This window comes from Mastacembelus armatus, chromosome 7, assembly GCF_900324485.2.
Source record: "Mastacembelus armatus chromosome 7, fMasArm1.2, whole genome shotgun sequence".
NCBI classification, from domain to species: Eukaryota; Metazoa; Chordata; class Actinopteri; order Synbranchiformes; family Mastacembelidae; genus Mastacembelus; species Mastacembelus armatus.
This window is the reverse complement of record NC_046639.1, coordinates 10,765,865-10,785,459: the sequence shown is the minus strand read 5'-3', so window position 1 is coordinate 10,785,459 and position 19,595 is coordinate 10,765,865. Positions and strand designations below refer to the sequence as shown.

Sequence of the window (19,595 nt, the reverse complement as noted above, 5' to 3'; positions counted from 1 at the left end):
AAGAAAACCGTGAAAGTGAGCAAAAAAATTTGGATAACTTTTGCAGCCCCACATGCTGATGCTGACCAAGAATGGGCTCATTTGCTCAAAAGCCCTAGGACGAGTTCGAAAGGGTACGAGGTGAGCAAAAACGGCGCACTCAATGACCTTTCCAGAATCCAGACTGGTGGCCTCCCATAGGCCCAATGTATTTCGACTTTTCTCGGGGGCGCTGTAGAGCCATTGTTTTGAGGTCGTGCATGAAACCTTTAAAAAACAAAATTTTCACGCGATTCTGACTTGGGTGCAAATATTCAGGAGGTCAAATTTGAGGTCGTTACGGAACGTGAATAATAATAATAATATTCCTAACAATTTCCAGGCCCACGGCCACCTGTCAATCCCTACGTCATGTGAGTCAGTCCCCGATGCTACCTGGGCGGACCTCTTGCGGTTTTGCACTCCTGTCTCATTGAGCAATTACAGTCCCTTGCCTTCACCTTCGGTGGGGGCTTGGGCCTAATAATTGTTTTTATTTAATAATTGGTTTTATTTTTGATCATTTGTCTCGTTTCCACCTTCGGTGGGGGCTTGGGCCTAATAATTGTTTTTATTTAATAATTGGTTTTATTTTTGATCATTTGTCTCGTTTCCACCAGGTCCAGGGTCCGCGCACGCGTTCTCGCCGTATTAACCAGGTCACGTGATCAGGAGGGCCGACGGGTTCGTTTGTCAAACGTCAGTTGTAACTTCCTCCTCCTCTCTATCTCTAACCTGCCGGGTAAGTCCACAGCTTCACTCGGAGGGGACGATGGCCAAGTTGCCTGTTATCAAGAAACATCAGAGCAGCGAGGACCATGAGTCGTTTTAGCGGAGTGTAAGCGGCGGGCCTGCTGCGTGTCGGTGTGAGGAGGAGGAAGAGTTTGGACAGAGTTTGAAGAAACGATTCCTATCGCAGCTGATAAAGATGTTCTCCTTTCTGCGGTCAGGTGAGTCCTGGACAGGTACAGCGGATTTCTTTTGACTGTACGTCCATTTGTTTCTGTTGTTTAATGTTTCTTTCTTTTCACAAGTGCCCTGATATTTTGTAAAGCATTATATCAACGATTTATAGTGTGACAGAGTTCGTGCTTGACTTTATCATGCTTAATGGTATTTACTGTTTCCAGTGCTGGAGTATAATATAATGTAATGGCCCCATAAAAGTCAGGAAGTTGTATATTTGCTGTGAAAGCAAGGTTGGATTATTAACCAACAGCAGCAGTCTCATAATCACACCTTCACATATTTAAATATGAGCACAGCCTTTCAATTCTGTCTGCAATATCTACCATTTGCTGTTGCGCTTGCACAGCTGAAATACGACTTTGTGTTTTGTCCTGGTTTACTACTAATTTTCAGCATCTTCTGCAGATCTTTTATCATGGTCTGATTTAGGATTACATCATCTGCATCATATGGAAACATTTGCTGCCCCCATATTTTGAAACCAGGATGGTACATAGGAGACCCATCTACAGCACAGTAAAATATAAAATAATGGGTTTTTTTTGTATCAGATTTTCACAAAAATACAGACCATACACACACTGAGAAATACCATGTGTGACAGTGTTTGGACCTGCTGAGTGATGGTTACTTTTTAACATACAGTGATGTCTTTAACAACATGTTGTGTTATGCCAAGTTTTTGTATATATGCATTCCTAGATAAAGATGTGTTTTGTTTTAATTGCTTCAAAGCAACTGCCACACAGAAAGCCTGGCACAAGAATACTGGTATGTGTCTGAGAAATAATGGTTCAGTTAATCCAGTCCTCTTTTAGGATAAATTAACATATAATATACTTGTGCACTTTCTTCTCTAAGTTTCTCTGTGGGGGATTTTGTTTTGTTTGAACTATGATCATGTAAGTGAGTGTAATCCAGTAAAATTACCTGTTTGCATTCAGTCAGAGACACCTCTCGTGAGAACATCCACATCTCCTCTCTACCTCCCAGTGTTTTCACAGATCAGGAGCCAGAACAAATTGGAAAACAAGGTAAGCAGGTTTATTTTTTATTGAGCATGGTAAATAATACCTGATAAATATCATCAGCATATTAACATTGGTAGTGTAACCTCATTAGCACAATGATGTTAGCATTTAGCTCAAAGCACCACTCTGATTAAGTACACAGAGCTGCTGTGTCCCGCTAGTTTTAAATGAGTTATTTATTTTTATTTTGTGTTTTTCATCTATCTCTTCATGCATCCAAGCCTGTAATAGTACAAATGTAATCACAGTGCTGAAAACACTATCTGGACATCTGAGACAGGTGCTTTTATTGCACTAAGACAGTTTAATTAGTAAAAAACCAAAAGATAAAAACTAAATGTTTATAACATTTACAGTACCTTTGCTCTGCCTATCAGCCATTTCAGTCATTTCCTCTTTATAATGCACTTGTGGTCATTAAATTTATACCTGTCAGCAGACTGTTAGGAAGTGTGTGTTCCCCAGAGACATTTACTGTGCAGTTGTGTGTGTGTGTGTGTGTGTGTGCGCGCTCTAACTACATTGTAGGATTGCAGGTGATGTAAATCCATGACGTGAAATTTTTTCGTAGTTTGATAGTGTTTCTGTCACATTTCAGCAGGTGACTTTGTTGAAGAGAAAGCAGTCATCCGGACCACACACACACACAGCGTCTCTCCCCCCTCAGTCTTCCTGCAGAAAGAGAATGATGAGTCGATTTCTGGTGCTTACTTTGAGCAGAAGGTCCCTGTTCCAAAGGAGGACAACGAGGTAACCCATGGGTCTCTTTGAAGTGCCTATAATTAAAGAAGGGGTGGGCAATATGGAGATATATATTGTAAGACAATATACATTTGACAATATACAATTGTTATTTTCATGCTGTTTATAGTGACTGTAGTGGCACAATGTCATGACATATTACTGTGATATAAAATGATGTGTACTATGACAGAAGAGGTTAATGCTAGAGAATCTGCCCCTAATTTAAAGTAATGCTAATTTCCACATAGCACTTAATACTGTATTAGTATAACAGCTTGTATTTCATTGTCTTGCAGAGGGGTATTAGCCTCCGTAAGCTGTGGGCCTTCACTGGGCCAGGGTTTCTGATGAGCATAGCGTATTTGGACCCTGGTAACATAGAGTCTGACCTACAGTCAGGTGCTAAAGCTGACTTTAAGGTAGGACTCCAAGTACCATTTATTTTCATTTTCAGGTACTGTCTTGCTTAATTGACTGATTGTCCATATCAGAAATGAGTCAAAAATATATATCATCTCTTCATAAAGAAGAGTGTGATGTCTTTAAAATTTCTTTTGCCTTTCCAACACCTCAAGGCCTGAAGATGTACAGTTTACATTGACATAAGACACAGGAAAACTTGATGCCTCACAGTTAAATGGCTGTGGGAATGTATCTGGCACATGCACTGCTACTCTTACTCTGCTGCTTGTAGTTGTTCAAAGTGCACTTCTGTGAACAACTAAAAATAATACTTTCTAAAAGACAGGGCGTTTTCACTCTATAAAATTGGCAGGACAACAGACTTGAATTAACCTTCCTCTTGTGTTAGAGTCGGCACCGACCCGTTTTAGGCTTTAAATGCATAAAAGAAACACATACATTTGTTTATTGCATCTAGGCTTTTTGTCTTTGTCAGGAACCTATATTTCAACAAAATAAAAAAATAAAAAGGATTTCACTAAATTATAAAGTGCTCTGGTTGAAATAATGACATTTGTGTTGTTAGGGTCGTTTCCGACCCAGTTATAAAGATAGGATTATTAAGCAATAATTAGAGCCAAAACTGAAATCATAAGTGTGCTATCAGCCAACACACTGACAGCCAGCTCTTTTCCCAATCATATGAGCTTTAGGGGATTCTCATTTTGCCTGTATGTCGGTATAGAGTTGGTGACTTGCAGAGTGCACATCTCCAATTTGCAGCATCCAAAATGAGAAGAAGATTTACAGTGAGCAAGTGAGTAAGTACTTGATGATATTTTTGGTGAAAATGAGGAAGAGGACACAGAGCGACATAGCTATAGAGATGAGCCGGTTTCTGGGGAGGAAACAATGTGGAGTATCATCCAGAAAGCACAGACGCATCTGATGAGTCTGATGAGGAGTTCACCAGTGGTGAAGCTGCTCCCACTGACAGATTCAAGTCCAAAAATGGGAAGATCTGTTGGAGCTCAGTACCTCATGATGTTCGTGACAGGGTAGCTGCTTCAAATGTCATCAAAATGACCCCTAGAATCCCAAGGTTTGCTGTAACAAGAGTCAGTGACATCAAAACATTTTTGAGTTATTTATGCCATTGTCACTAAAAAGAATCATCATTGCTATGACAAACATTGGAGGAAAAAAATTCCATGGTGACGTGGAAAGGCATTGATGAGGAATACCTGGATGCTTATATTGGTCTTCTTCGTGTTGCTGGAGTGTACAGATCTTGCAATGAAGCCACTGATAGTCTCTGGGACACTTCAACAGGCAAGAATATATTTTCCAGGCAACAATGTTACTTCAGACTTTTCAAATGATATCAAGAGTCCTCAGATTTGACAACAGAGATGCCAGATCAAGATCTGACAAGCTTGCCCCCATCAGGGATGTCTGGGAGAAATCGGTGCAGCTCCTTCCACTGATGTTCAACCCAGGGCCAGAGGTGTCTTGTCCCTTTCCGAGGAAAATGCCCCTTCCAGCAATACATGCCCAGTAAGCCTGGGAAGTACGGCATAAAAATCTGGGCAGCCTGTGATGCAAAAACTTAAATTGAGGGGTATACTGACAAAAAAAGGCCCAGAGGCCAACACCAAAAATATTAAAACCATTTTTTTTCATGGATAAGGAAGCTTAACAAGGTAACCAAGAGATGAGAAACAAATTGGATGATAGATCGTTGTTTTTAGTGTATTTTGCAGCCGAGTTAAGACACGGGACAAAACTGACCCGTTAACATAAGAGGTGGTAACAGAAGGTTAACATAGGAGGAAGGTTAAAGTGAATGAGTAGTATTTCACTATGTGATCTTTTTTAGTCCCGCACCCTATTGCCTTTCACAGTGATAAGGCCAAAAATATTGAAAAAAAAAAAACATCACACTTGTGTGTTACTAAAATACCTGACACTGATCGTGTCCCATTGTTGGTAAGATGATTTTTTTTTGTACATTCAAAACGCATTTACTAACCAGAGATATTTTGAGAAATGACTGATACTTCTGTGAATATAGTGATCATTGTTGAAGTGAAGTTTTAAAAAATACAAAAGCAAGAATGTACCTGACAATATGTTATCTTCTATTAAAGCATAAATATATTGATTCTAACAAACAGAAAATCACTCAGACTGACATTGGTGAAAGTATAATTTCCCTGGCAGCAGAAGGAGAAAGAGCCTCATCTACAGTCAGAATAAAATTAGACTTCCTTCATCATTATTAGATTTGCCACAGAAGTATTAAGTATGTAGTGAAAGGGGAAGTAGACACAGATAATATTCTCATCCATCCAGAAAAATGTGACCTGAAGTGAAAGTGTTGCTAAAATTACCATTGTCAGCCACGTAATTCTAGAAACCAAGAGTTTGAGAACCTGTGGGAAAGCTGAATATTTGTTGATTTAAGTAAAAAGAGTTCAGCAGTGCTCAAATACAAATAGGGTAACAGCAACTACTCATGAGGACAACAGAATTAAGAGGCAAATGTCCTTCACATGAACTTATCAGCTGCTTGGGTGTGGTCACATGACCTGCAAGAATATCAGAATGAGCACACAGGCAAGATGTCTGAAGTCCACATGAAAGAAAGTAGCTTACACTATCAGATGAGCACTGCCTGAATCTGTCGGTTTTGTCTGTAGTGTGACTTATTTGAGATCTAATCCAGCTGATGAACAGATGACTGTTCTTGTCCTGTCAGCTGCTCTGGGTACTACTGGGAGCCACCGTCATTGGACTGTTGCTGCAGAGGCTGGCAGCTCGGCTAGGTGTGGTCACTGGGATGCACCTGGCTGAAGTTTGTAACCGCCAGTACCACACTGTGAGTCTGTAATAGCAGTTATCTCAGCTGTTAATAACTTCCCTTTCTATGCAATATCTGTCACTGGTCATTAATTCCCAAAACAAATGCATCGTTAAGACTTCTTCAGCAGTAGTGGAGAAAAGATCTGAATCGTTTGAAGTCCTAGTTTACTGAAACTGCCTCAGTGCATAACCAGTACTTTTGTTACCAGTGGTGTAATCCTTGGATTATATGATGCAAAATTCAATTACCAAACAAGAGTACTGAATACTCTGATAAAATGTTTAAATTTATAGTTAAACCCCGGGTGTGTGAATGAATTATTCATGTGGATATATTTCTAAATGCAGCTTGTGTGAAAACATCTCTAATACCCTAATACTTGAGGAGAAAACCACATGGCCAAAAAGCATATGAGCAGCTCTTTTTGTTCTGTTTCTGTTCTGACCACTTTTACCTTTTGTACATGTGCATGAGCACTGATATCTAAAACACAATCACTGATTTTGCCTGAGGAGTAATCTGTCATTAGTTGATTGTGTTTGCTAAATAACCTAGCCTATTTAATCATGGTGGGTACCAGTGATTTTGAATAGCACTTCCATAACCAAGTCTCACCATGTGATATTTCAGTTTTTCTTTTTTAATAAATTTGCAAAAATTTCTACATTTCTGTTCTTTCTGTCAAGATGGGGTGCTGAGTGTACATTGAGAAATAAAATGAACTTTTTTGATTTTGGTAAATGGCTGCAATGACACGAAGAGTGAAAACTTTAAAGGGGTCTGAATATTTTCCGTACCCACTGTAACTATGTTGATAGTTATTTTTGCAACTTTCAAAAGCTCCTCTAGAGCTGCAGAAGACATTACCCAACTGCTTTCACAGACTGAAACAAAGCACTCATGATAAGTAAGCTGATCTTCAAAATTAGTGGAGTGGCCCTGGAGCAAAACATTATAGGACAGTAACCCATGTCACCTGTCCAGGTACCCCGTATCATCCTCTGGTTGATGGTGGAGGTAGCGATCATTGGCTCAGACATGCAGGAAGTCATTGGTTGCGCCATTGCTTTCAGCCTCCTCTCATCTGGCAGGTGGTATAAACAGACTCAGACATCAATATAATGACTGTTGGGATGAAGTTAAAAGTTTGATGAGTCCTTTAAAATGGCTTGATGACAACACTTTTTAGTATTGATTATTTCCACTGTATGTGCTTTTGTTTATACAAAGGATCCCATTGTGGGGTGGTGTTCTCATCACCATCATCGACACCTTTGTCTTTCTCTTCTTGGACAAGTATGGTAAGCTGTATTACAAAGATCATTGTGAAATTGCAGCAAAATAATGTACTTTCTGTAACAACAATAAATAAAGCATCCCCTTTCTTTTTCTGCAGGTCTGAGGAAGCTTGAAGCCTTTTTTGGTTTGCTGATTGCTATTATGACCATTACCTTTGGATATGAGGTACAAACATTTAACATATATTAAAACATTTAACATATCTGCATATCTGTGTGGAGGAGAGGAGGGGGAGCGGAGAGGAGGGCAGGGCAGGGCTAGACACGGCATGGGAAGAGGAGGGGAGGGGAGGGTAGGAGATGCGAGGGGAGGAGATCAGATCAGAGCACATATCACATTACATCACCGATGGAGAGTCCTCAGGCAGTCTAGGCCTATAGCAGCATAACTAAGGGATGGTTCAGGGTCACATGAGCCAGCCCTAACTATAAGCTTTGTCAAAAAGGAAAGTTTTAAATCTAACCTTAAAAGTGTAGAGGGTGTCTGCCTCCTGAACCCAGACTGGGTGATGGTTCCACAGGAGAGGGAGCCTGATAGTTAAATGCTCTGCCTCCCATTGACATCTAGAGGAAGTGCTCTATGAGGATGATATGGTACTATGAGGTCTTTAAGGTGTGCATAAGCTTGATCATGAAGGGCTTTGCTCGTGAGGAGAAGGATTTTAAATTCTATTCTGGATTTTCCAGGCAGACAATAAAAAGAAGCTAATATGAGAGAAATAGGATCTCTCCTGTTAGTTCCTGTCAGAACTCTGTCTGCAGCATTGTGGATTAACTGGAGGCTTTTTATGAAGTTACTGATACATCCAGATAGTAATGAGTTATAGTAATCTAGCCTTGAAGTAACAAATGCATGGACTAGTTTTTCTGCATCTTTTTGTGACAGGATGTTACTAATTTTGGCAATATTGCGCAAATGAAAGAAGGCAGTTTGTGTGAATTAAAGTACATAGTCTTGGTCCAAAATAACTACAAGGGTTTTGACAGTGCTGGAGGCCAATGCTATGGCATCTAAAATAGCTATATTGTTAGATAAGTTATTTCTGAGGTCCAAATACAGTAACTTCTGTTTGCTCTGAATTTAAAAGTAGAAAGTTACTAGTCATCCAGGCCTTTATGTCCATAAGACATGCTTGAAGTCTGGCTAACTGGTTTGTGTCGTCCAGTTTCATAAATAGATGACTGTCTGTCATCTGTATAGCAATGGTAATTATTACTGTGTTTCCTAATAACATTACCTAAGGGAAGTATATACAATGTGGTATAAGGTGGAGAGAATCAGTCCTAGCACAGAACCTTGTGGAATTCCATAACTGACTTTTGTGTGTGTGTGGAAGATTGATCATGAAGATGAAGAATTGGAATCTGTCTGATAAATAAGATTGGAACCATTTTAATGCTGTTCCTTAAAATCCCTATCACATTGTCCATTCTCTGTAATAAGATGCTGTGGTCGTTAGTGTCAAATGCAGCACTAAGATGTAGCAGGTCAAGGTAAATCCTGATTGAAAATCTATAAATAGTTAATTCCTGTCTAAGTGTTCACATAGCTGCTTGGCAAAGGCTTTTTCAATGATTTTAGAAATAAAGGGTAGGTTGGATATTGGATATTTACCCAGATCTCCTATATCAAGACTAGGCTTTTTGTGTAATGGTTTGATTTCTGCAATCTCAAAAGCCTGAGGTCTGTAGCCTGTTACTAGAGATAAACTGTCCAGGTCCAGTAACGATGAGTCGATTAATGGCAGGGTGTCTTTGAGCAGTCTGGTCGGGATGGGGTCTAAGAGGCACGTTGATGATTTCGATGAAGCAGCTCTGACGTTAGTTCCGAGAGCTCTATGGGGAAAAAGCAGTCTAAACATTACTGAGGTCTAACAGATGATTCAAGAGCTACTGTAAGTAGAAGATTCAGCTGTGGCAGCTGTATGAAGCATGTTATGAATCTTATCTCTAGTAGTTATGATTTTATTTGTAAAGAAACTTATAAAGTCGTCGTTGCTGAGAGCTAAGGGAACACTGGGCTCAACAGAGCTGTGACTTTTTGTCAGCCTGGCTACAGTGCTGAAAAGAAACTTGGGATTGTTCTCATTTTCCTCTGTTAGTGATGAATAGTATACAGTTCTGGCTTTATAGAGAGATTTTTTTATGTTGTTGTTATTAGTTTTTCCAGGCTAGGTAAAATTCTTCTAAGTTTGTGGAACACCACTTCCTTTCCAGCTTTCACAATGCCTGCTTTAAGGTACGGATGTGTGAACTGTACCATGGAGTTAGTCTCCTCTGATTTACTACCTTCTTTTTCAGAGGAGCCACAGTATCAAGAGGCTGCAGCACTGTCAACAAGATAATCAACTTGGTAGAAAATAGGATTGATGCAGCTGCCCTCCACTGTGTTGGCACATGGCATAGATGTAGATAAAGATGGAATCATTTCATTAAATGTAGTAACGGCGTTGTCAGACAAACGTGGTTGAAGATAGTTGAATTCCAAACTCACTTTGTGTCACCAGCGATTCCTTCTCTCCATATTCTAAATGTTTCCACATGTTTTATAAGGATATGCAGTCACTCTCTGCTCCCTCTCAGTATATGACGGTGAGACCAGACCAAGGCCAGCTGTTGATGGGGATGTTTGTGCCATTCTGCAAAGACTGCGGGCCTGTTCAACTGGGCCAGGCTGTTGGGATCGTAGGAGCTGTCATCATGCCACACAACATTTACCTCCACTCCGCTCTTGTCAAGGTGCAGTCACTGACTTTATCTTTGAAGCATTGTCTTTTTAAATAGCTGTATGAAACTGTATTGACTGGTTATGTTAATCATTAAGTGTGCAAATCTTCCCTCAGTCTCGAGAAGTGGATCGTTCAAACAAGAAAGAAGTTAAAGAAGCCAATAAATATTTCTTCATTGAATCAACCATCGCACTGTTTGTGTCTTTCCTCATCAATGTGTTTGTAGTAGCTGTTTTTGCTGAGGCTTTCTACAAACGTACAAACATAGAGGTGGTGAGTAGCTCTGCAGCCTCTTTCATAATCAAATAAGGGGAAGATTTCAAGCCATCTTTTGGAATTTCAAAAATGTGCTATAGATGTTTTTTTTTATTTTTTTTATTTTTTTTATTCTAGTACAATGTCTGCAATCAAACAGGTAGTCCTCATTCAAGTCTCTTCCCTCTGAACAATGAAACACTGCAGGTGGACATCTACAAGGGGGTATGTGTTTACCTGCTACTGATACCACAGCTTTATGATCTAAGGGTACACTAGGTTCCTTTCTGTGGCACAGTTTTGCATATTGAGCAGGGTTAATTTAATACATTTTAGCAGGTACTAATTCTAGCTAAATAGTTTTGCACTTTAAAGACAGGCATAATAAGATCAGAATTGGAACAACAAACTGAAATTACATATTTTTACTGGAAAGTTGACTAACACACATGATAGTTGGACTGATCTTCATGGACAGAGTGAAGGAGAAACTGGAATTAATGAGGTTTTTGAAACATGCAGTTACAAAGGACTCCCATTTGTGGTAGAATTTGTTTCACTGCGAAATAAAAGTATTTTTAAGAGCATTGCTCAAAAGGTCTGCTTTTCCTCTGAATTTCTGACATTTTATTTTGTAAACCAAAAATTTGCCCATGTACTGTTTAAATGATCTTTTTCAAGAAATGTTAGCTGTGCTTTTTGTTAAATATTTATCCTGCAAGTTGCAGTTTGTTTACATTTTTTGAACTTGTCACATGACTAAACTCAGTTATGTACAGTATCAAAGCACTGTTGATGCAGAACCACAATTCTCTGTGGTTTTGTCAAGCGACTCGTTTTAAAATGAAATAGTTTCTAAATTTAAATATTGATTTAAGCAGCTTTAATTACAAGTTTTAGGGTGCTAATTTTTTCATTATCCGTTTTATTCTTTCGATTCAATCACCCTGGGGCTACAGCTGTTTTCTTCTGGTATATGTAAGCATGACAGCTGAATTTGTCTCCTCGACTTTGTTGACCGTTTGTCTGTGGCAGGGAGTGGTGCTGGGCTGTTTCTTTGGCCCAGCAGCACTGTACATCTGGGCTGTGGGTATCCTTGCAGCTGGTCAAAGCTCCACTATGACTGGAACGTATTCCGGCCAGTTTGTCATGGAGGTTAGTGCGCACGCGCACACACACACACACACACACACACACACACACACACAGCATGAACAGTGAATATTTAAGCCCTGCCTTTTACATTGACATCAGATATTTTCTCCCATATTTGATTTATGCTTCAGTTGTGGACTGTCTTCTTAGCTTTACATCAAATCTTAGCTCATTTTGTTTAAGCAAGCTAATTTGATACTGCAGCACACTATTTGCTTTGCTGAAATAAAGTCATGAAAAACAGACACTTGTAAATGTCACAGGATGATCTCTTGCTTTCAGGGTTTCTTGAATCTACGCTGGTCACGTTTTGCTCGGGTGTTGCTGACCCGCACTCTGGCCATCGCGCCCACCCTGCTGGTGGCCATCTTCCAGGACATGCAGCACCTGACAGGCATGAACGACTTTCTCAACGTGCTGCAGAGCATGCAGGTCAGCCAGGGGACGAAACTGGTTCACTGGCAGCTTCGTCCAAGCATTCACTGACACCTTTCCACGTTTGCTTTTTTTGTCTTGCTGGTGTATTATCCTTCATTTCACGGCAATTTCTTGGAAAGTAGGAATAGGTCTCAATAACCACCTTCATTTTGGATCCAGTTCCAAGTTTGTAAAATAATCTGATTGACCAACCTTACTTTCTCATTTTTTTTGTTTTTTCTCTTTGTTGTTTATTAGTCAAGGCTTGAACAGCTATCTGGCACAAGACTATTAACTCTTACAAAGTCAACCTTTGAATTTTAGTGTTTAAATATTATTTTAGAATTTAGCTACCTAAGAATGCTAAACCCCTAAAGCAAATTTAAGGCAATGCACCACCAGTTTTACAGATGAAGTTAAGTTTACTCATCATGGTTAATATTGCTCAGCATCTGAAAACAAGCTTGTATATGTTATATATGAGACAATAACCCCTACATGTGTCAACAGGGTTTACTTCAGCTTTGGCTTGTAAACTAATGAATTAATGAATACATTGTCTTGGTTACAAACTAAGGGTGTGGAATGTGAAAAATGTTTATTCTAGTACAATGTCTGCAATCCCAGTAAAAGGTGCTAGAGTTACATTGTGGGAAATGTAGGAACCAGCATTTTGGAGCTTGACCAAAATTAGGATGTTTTATGTATCAGCTTTGACCATTTTTTTCCTTCAAATTCCACAACTTTGTGTGGAATACAAAATCAATGTAGTAGCCTTTTAATAGAGGCTTTGAAACTATTTGGTTTCTTATGAAAGGCTTTTGAACTCCAACCCTATGAGTAATTAGCAAAGGAAAGCTGTTAAATGTCCAGTGATCCCACACTGACTCCATGATGCTGAGATCAGGACTCTGTGACGGAGTCTCTCCATCTGATGCAGACCTTGTTCTTCTGCTCTCTGAACATTTGCCTCTGATTGGATGGTTTAGCTTGTTGTCAGGATGGAGGATGGTGTTAAATGGTGGATAAGAATCTACTGTAAACATCTAACATGTCTAAATCTTTTGCACTGTGTGCACAAAAATATGGAAAATTAGTAAGAATCTGTTTCATCATATTACTAATATTTTTATCAGTGCTCACTATTCTACAGACTAGTGGACAGTATTGCCACCAGAAACCAGTGACGAAGAGGTTGCCGCTGCAGAGGATAAAGCAGTGCCATTGCTAAATTGTAATATATCACATATTTATTCTGCTTCGTCTCTTGCAGCTCCCATTCGCCCTCATTCCCATCCTCACTTTCACCAGTTTGCCTTCCCTCATGACTGAGTATGCCAATGGACTGTAAGCTTAATTTCACCAAAAGACACAAAAGCAATTCTTCCCCACTGATTTCAACATATTTACTTTAAACATATTTGTTGTATTCTTTCTGCAGGGTATTTAAGGTTGGAGGAGGACTGGTGATCTTGGTTGTGTGTGCCATCAACATGTATTTTGTCATCGTGTATGTGACTGCACTTGACAGTGTGTGGCTGTATGTGCTGGCAGCGTTCCTCTCCATAGCATACCTGACATTTGTGGGTTATTTGGTAGGTATGGTTAAATAGAAAAGATATAACAGCACAGATTTTACTATGGTTGATTTTGTTCCATTTTGAACCTAAAACCTATTTGACCAAAGCGTGCAGCAATTTAATCTTCACCTACTTACACAGTATGACAGTCTCTACAGTGCTTAGCCAAAATTTCAATAATCTCTAGAGATAGTTACAATGCTTTTATCTGCCTGTTAGCCCATCATCATGTAGACTGACAGCCAACCAAATTTAGTGATCATACGTGGGCAAACAGAGGGTCCAGACATAGACATTAGTCTAATCTAGCGCAGTGGGCAGACACAAAGTCCAGTAGTTCATGCAAAGTTGAGCAGAAAATCCAAAACAGGCAAAAACACAGGGAAAATTGGAACTGGCAGGTATGGCTGGAACGCTATGACTACAGAAGCATGATGGGCAATCTGACAGAGGACAGAAGAAAACAGGCCAGTATATATGGGGCACTAATAAGGGAAATAGAAACAGACGTGCCAGGTGTAGGATTCAGGTCTGAGTTATAAAGGATTTATAGGAAAGTGAAAATCACATTCCTGTCCAGGGTGTACCAAACAAAAGTGAGTACACCCCTAAGTGAAAACGTCCAAATTGGGCCCAATTAGCCATTTTCCCTCCCTGGTGTCATGTGACTTGTTAGTGTTACAAGGTCTCAGTTGTGAATGGGGAGCAGGTGTGTTAAATTTGGTGTTGTTGCTCTCAGTCTCTCATACTGGAAGTTCAACATGGCACATCATGGCAAAGAACTCTCAGAGGATCTGAAAAAAAGAATTGTTGCTGTACATAAAGATTGCCTAGGCTATAAGAAGATTGCCAAGACCCAGAAACTGAGCTGCAGCACGGTGGCCAAGACCATACAGCGGTTTAACAGGATAGGTTCCACTCAGAACAGGCCTCCCATGGTCGACCAAAGACGTTGAGTGCACGTGCTCAGCGTCATATCCAGAGGTTGTCTTTGGGAAATAGACATATGCTACCAGCATTGCTGCAGAGGTTCAAGGGGTGGGGGGTCAGCCTGTCAGTGCTCAGACCATACGCCGCACACTGCATCAAATTGGTCTGCATGGCTGTCATCCCAGAAGGAAGCCTCTTCTAAAGATGATGCACAAAGAAAGCCTGCAAACAGTTTGCTGAAGACAAGCAGCCTAAGGACATGGATTACTGGAACCGTGTCCTGTGGTCTGATGAGACCAAGATAAACTTATTTGGTTCAGATGGTGTCAAGCGTGTCTGGCGACAACCAGGTGAGGAGTACAAAGAACAGTGTGTCTTGCCTACAGTCAAGAATGGTGGTGGGAGTGTCATGGTCTGGGGCTGCATGGGTGCTGCCGGCACTGGGGAGCTACAGCTCATTGAAGGAACCATGAATGCCAACATGTACTGTGACATACTGAAGCAGAGCATGATCCCCTCCCTTCGGAGACTGGGCCACAGGGCAGTATTCCAGCATAACGACCCCAAACACACCTCCAAGATGACCACAGCCTTGCTAAAGAAGCTGAGGTAAAGGTGATGGACTGGCCAAGCATGTCTCCAGACCTAAACATCTGTGGGGCATCCTCAAACGGAAGGTGGAGGAGTGCAAGGTCTCTAACATCCACTAGCTCTGTGATGTCATCATGGAGGAGTGGAAGAGGATTCCAGTGGCAACCTGTGAAGCTCTGGTGAACTCCATGCCCAAAAGGGTTATGGCAGTGCTGGAAAATAATGGTGGTCACACAAAATATTGGCACTTTGGGGCCAATTTGGACATTTTCACTTAGGGGTGTACTCACTTTTGTTGCCAGCAGTTTAGACATTAATGGCTGTGTGTTGAGTTATTTTGAGGGGACAGCAAATTTATACTGTTATACAAGCTGTACACTCACTACTTTACATTTTAGCAAAGTGTCAGTGTTGTCACATGAAAAGATATAAATTATTTACAAAAATGTGAGGGGTGTACTCACTTCTGTGAGATACTGTCTGTGCTAGTGATTATTTGTAAGTGAATGAGTAATTTGTACTTTATATATTTATTATATACTATAACTTATTATTCTACATTTTCAATGTATTATTGAAGCCTGTTGGTAAAAACAGATAGGTTCTTGTTGTATGTTGGTATACTCCATTCAGGTATAACTTAGAAAATTAAAAAGGTATAAAGAAAAGCATAAGTAAACATAGTCACATTACACTGCAGCAGAAATAATTTCCATTAGATGCTCATGGATTCAAAAATATGTGATCTTGATGTTGTAGATAATTTACTGAGTAGTAATTGTCCCTGTGTGTCTGTCTATGCTGCAGGTGTGGTTGTGTCTCATAGCTTTGGGAGTGTCCTGCTTGGAACCAGCCACCGGGAGAGGAAATGACAAGACCATCCTGATCGAGCAGCAGCCAGAGTTTGACTCCTGAATCAAATGCATGTTAAAGTAAACATTAATTTAGAAGGTGCAGCTGGCAAGAGCACATGAGCAAGCTAAATGTTCTACCACAGTGAGTATTTCTTTGCTGCTGACTAATTTTTGGTAGAAGTGTGTAAACTTTGTATGAATGGTGCTATAGATACATGTTATTTACGTTAAGAAGCAGATTGTTGTGATTATGGTCTGCATCTCGTCACGCAGTTATAAATATTGATTATGAAAACAAGCATGAATTTTGTGAGACAGAATAACAAATTAAATTCCAATATTAGGGTTTCTTTGCTCATCAAACTAAATGCAATACTTCAAGATCATTTTAATACAATATAAAATTCAGTTTAATCTTATTTTGACAAAAAATGTAAAGTGTGAAACCAGTTTTTTGTTTTTTTTCTTTTCTGTCAGTATTTCCCAGCAGAATATAACTAATTTTTAGTGAGACAATTCATCAAATGAATGTAAAGTAAACCAGATTAGTGACATGAAATGGTTGGACAGATGGGTTAACCAGTTTAAACAATCATTAATTTCAATTTGTTTAGGTTTCTGTTAAAATTACATTTACCCATTAAGTGATGATGAACTAAGGAACTGTGGCTAATGGTGTTTGCTGCAGGTCGGATGGTGCTTATGAACAGCCTCCTGCAGTCAAAATAACCTTGCTTCTACTGTATGTGTTGTCTATTTTTGTGTATGTCCTCCTAAAAGCCTGCAATCAAATGCAAAACATTTTTAAATATAATTTTGCTGCCTACAGCAGCAGTGAGAAAAAAATTCAGATTTTCTTTTAAAAATGAACATTTTTGTTGCTGACAGAGGTGCTTTTTCTTTAAACTCCATCTTCATGCAGTTTGTCTTTTAGCCACAAGGGGGCAGTGCAAGCCACAGGTGAGGATCCCCAGATATAGTAAATGTCTTACCAACACTGCACATACTATATAACACAATACATTAAATGTTTCATCATCATGTGTTTATGCCTTGTTACAACTGCACAGAGTGGGAATTACTGTGCTAAGCAAATCAAAACCAAGTAGCTGCAGTGACAGGATTTGACTGTAATATTCCCACTGTACATTCAGATGTGACTGCTGTTTGACATGACTGTGGTGGTGGTAGCCTATGTCTACAAAGTTACGGCTATTGTGCAATTGCAAGCACTGCTGGTTTCAGTGTTCCTTGAATTCCAGTCCTATAGTGCTTCAGCCTTTGCAAGCCGAGGAGAGGCCGATGGACAGGTTTTTCTTTGCATTGTGGTGGACAACTTTTTTTTTTCTCTCCCTGTCATGGAGGCAGAGTTATGTAAGCGGGGAGAGTCGTCCCACCGCCCCTCTCTGTTTTTGTTTTTCTCAATGAGCCAATGTCTCCCTGCCTAGGCCTCACAGCCTGTCCAGTAGGCCCCTTTCCTGGAAACATAGCCTAGCAAAGGCCACTCAGGGGCAGGCCTGCGTAGTGGGCGGGGGGGGGGGGGGGGGGTGCTCTTCCAGCAAATCACATGATTGTAGACCCTACAGTCCCAGCCTTACATGAGGCTCAGATGCTACAAGCACATTTCAACAGCTAGTTTGGCAAAAGCATGTTTTGAGAGCAGATAATGCACAGAAAGCTATAAGCAGACACTATAGATTCCTGGGTGACTTTGTGTCATCACCTCTTGTTTTTACTATACAGTATAACTTCAACACATTTTTGGTAAAATGTGTCACATGTACCAGGTGTTAGGGAGTTAATTTAGTGAAATTAATAATTTTTTAAATCTAACTTTGTGGTGATCGTTTAGGTTTAGTGCCCTTTGTTAGGTTAGGTATATTTACAAAAAAATAGTGATAATACACTTTATACTAGTTTAACAGACACTGGTGTATTTTCTCCTGTGTTGCAGTTGAGAAGTAACAGACTAAGCTGTTTTTAGAAAAAAAAATGTTGAATCATGATTTAATTCTGTTTTTGCTTTTTTCCTAACTTAGAATTCTTGTTCATCTTTAGTTCCTGCAGTTCCAAAATTAATTTTAAAAAGTAATGAAATGTCCATTTGTATTCCAAATAAACCTTTGCACTGAATAAATACAATAAACCACAACATGGCATGACATAGTTTCTGTAAGGCAGGACTCTTTAAAAATAATTAGATTTGTTTGCATCATGACTTGTTTTGATGTATTTTTTTCCTTTTCCTTTCACTCTTTGTTTTTCAACTGTGGTGAATTTCAGGTCTCAAGGTCGAAATGTGCCCTTGTGGTTTATTCCCCTTATTGTTTTTATGTGCTTGTGCATTAACTGTTGACTAATGAAAGAAGGATGCAGTTTTAAATTTTATTGGATGTTTGAAGTTACATGTTACAAACTGATTTTCCAGGGGTACAACTGCTGCACCCTAACCTCCTTAACATGTTTTCAATCCTTATTTCAGTGTATCTGTCTTCTCAGAGGAATGCACATGCAACATTACCAAACAGAGGGCAAGACAAGCCAGAGAGCAGGCAAAGATAATGACTTTCAAGTTGATTTAGTAAACAGTGGCATCAACTTCAAAACCACATGACATTTTCCAGCTGTGCGGTCCATACTTATTTTGTATATATTTTTACACAGTCAGTCAGTGCTGCCTTAAAATGTCCAACACCAGGAATGCAAACAGTGGGGCCATTCTTGTTTATGTCTTGCATTGTGGCCACTGTGGGCACTGGCTGAGCTTGTGGTGTAATGGTCCCATATGTGCTTGGAATGGGTAGGCTATCCATTTTAAATTTGTAGATTTTCCTTTATTAACAGGGTTATTTTGCTTGTTTCTTTTCCCTTTCTATATCTACACATTCTAATGCAAGTATATGTTTCACGGATCTATCAACATACATATCTGCTGCTTTTTATTTTCACACAAGTTGCTCACTGTGCACTACGGCACAAGCATCAGTGTGATTACTTCCAGCACATAAGAAAGCCTGCAGAACCGCCAATGGAAGCCCACTGGTTGACCACATTGTCGAGCATTATGATAAGCCCACTTTTATTTATTTGAACATGGTAAAACAATAGTGCTGAATGCCAACTGCTTAGGAAATTACTAAACTCAGTATAATGAAAAAATATTAGGTATAAAAACAGGAAGTCTTCCACTGAGTATAATTTATTTTAAAGTAATAGAAACAGCCACTTTGTTATTCCTCAGTCAGTTTAGATCCAAATAAAAACCGTTTTTTGTTCTTGGCTAAGCTGGATTCTTACATGATGCAACCATTGTGTAATGTTTATGACCAGCAGTTTCATAGTAAGCCTAGAGTACATTGCAGCACAAATACTTAGTGAATGCCATAACACATTGATTCCCAGAGCAAAGTCCCCCAGCATTTTTTGGGAAAAAACAAGTTGTACTTTCATTTTACTACTGTCAGTGAAGGCAAGTGAAATGAGAGAGAAAATGAAAGAACCCTGGGTCACTGGTTTCACTCTGCCCTCTGTTACCCCCAATGTACTGTTGAGTTGCCGTGTAGTTGTGCACAGAGCTGTATCTACCAACCCAACCCTCCTGAAATAAAGCTGTTCAGGGAGGCAAGGGTCGTCTTTCATACGAAGAAAAGCTGGCAATCTCTGAGGTCGTTACGTGCATTATATAGGCTACTTTTTTTACTTTGAAGGTTAAGACTTGAAGTTATGCCACAGGTAAAGTTGCAAATAAATGCATTA

At 39.7% G+C, this 19,595-nt stretch overlaps 1 protein-coding gene across 5 annotated transcripts; it reads left to right on the top strand.

The window, feature by feature from the left end:
* The first annotated feature begins 620 nt into the window (after window positions 1-620).
* On the top strand, window positions 621-18,478 carry LOC113145665 (natural resistance-associated macrophage protein 2-like). 5 transcript variants are annotated; one of them, XM_033325305.1, is made up of 17 exons: window positions 621-968; window positions 1,932-2,021; window positions 2,620-2,768; window positions 3,059-3,181; window positions 4,614-4,721; window positions 5,926-6,045; window positions 7,015-7,121; window positions 7,261-7,331; window positions 7,427-7,494; window positions 9,912-10,067; window positions 10,172-10,330; window positions 10,451-10,537; window positions 11,348-11,467; window positions 11,750-11,899; window positions 13,158-13,231; window positions 13,326-13,479; window positions 15,793-18,478. In XM_033325305.1, the coding sequence occupies exons 1-17, from the start codon at window positions 947-949 to the stop codon at window positions 15,898-15,900; spliced, it is 1,866 nt and encodes a 621-aa protein (XP_033181196.1). In that variant the 5' UTR covers window positions 621-946; the 3' UTR covers window positions 15,901-18,478. The 5 variants fall into 5 exon arrangements, with proteins under 5 accessions (XP_033181196.1, XP_026188432.1, XP_026188434.1 ...); XM_033325306.1 differs by having other exon boundaries at window positions 857-968; window positions 2,617-2,768; window positions 15,793-18,476; XM_026332647.1 differs by lacking the exon at window positions 4,614-4,721 and having other exon boundaries at window positions 627-968; window positions 15,793-18,475.
* The last annotated feature ends 1,117 nt before the right edge of the window (window positions 18,479-19,595 follow it).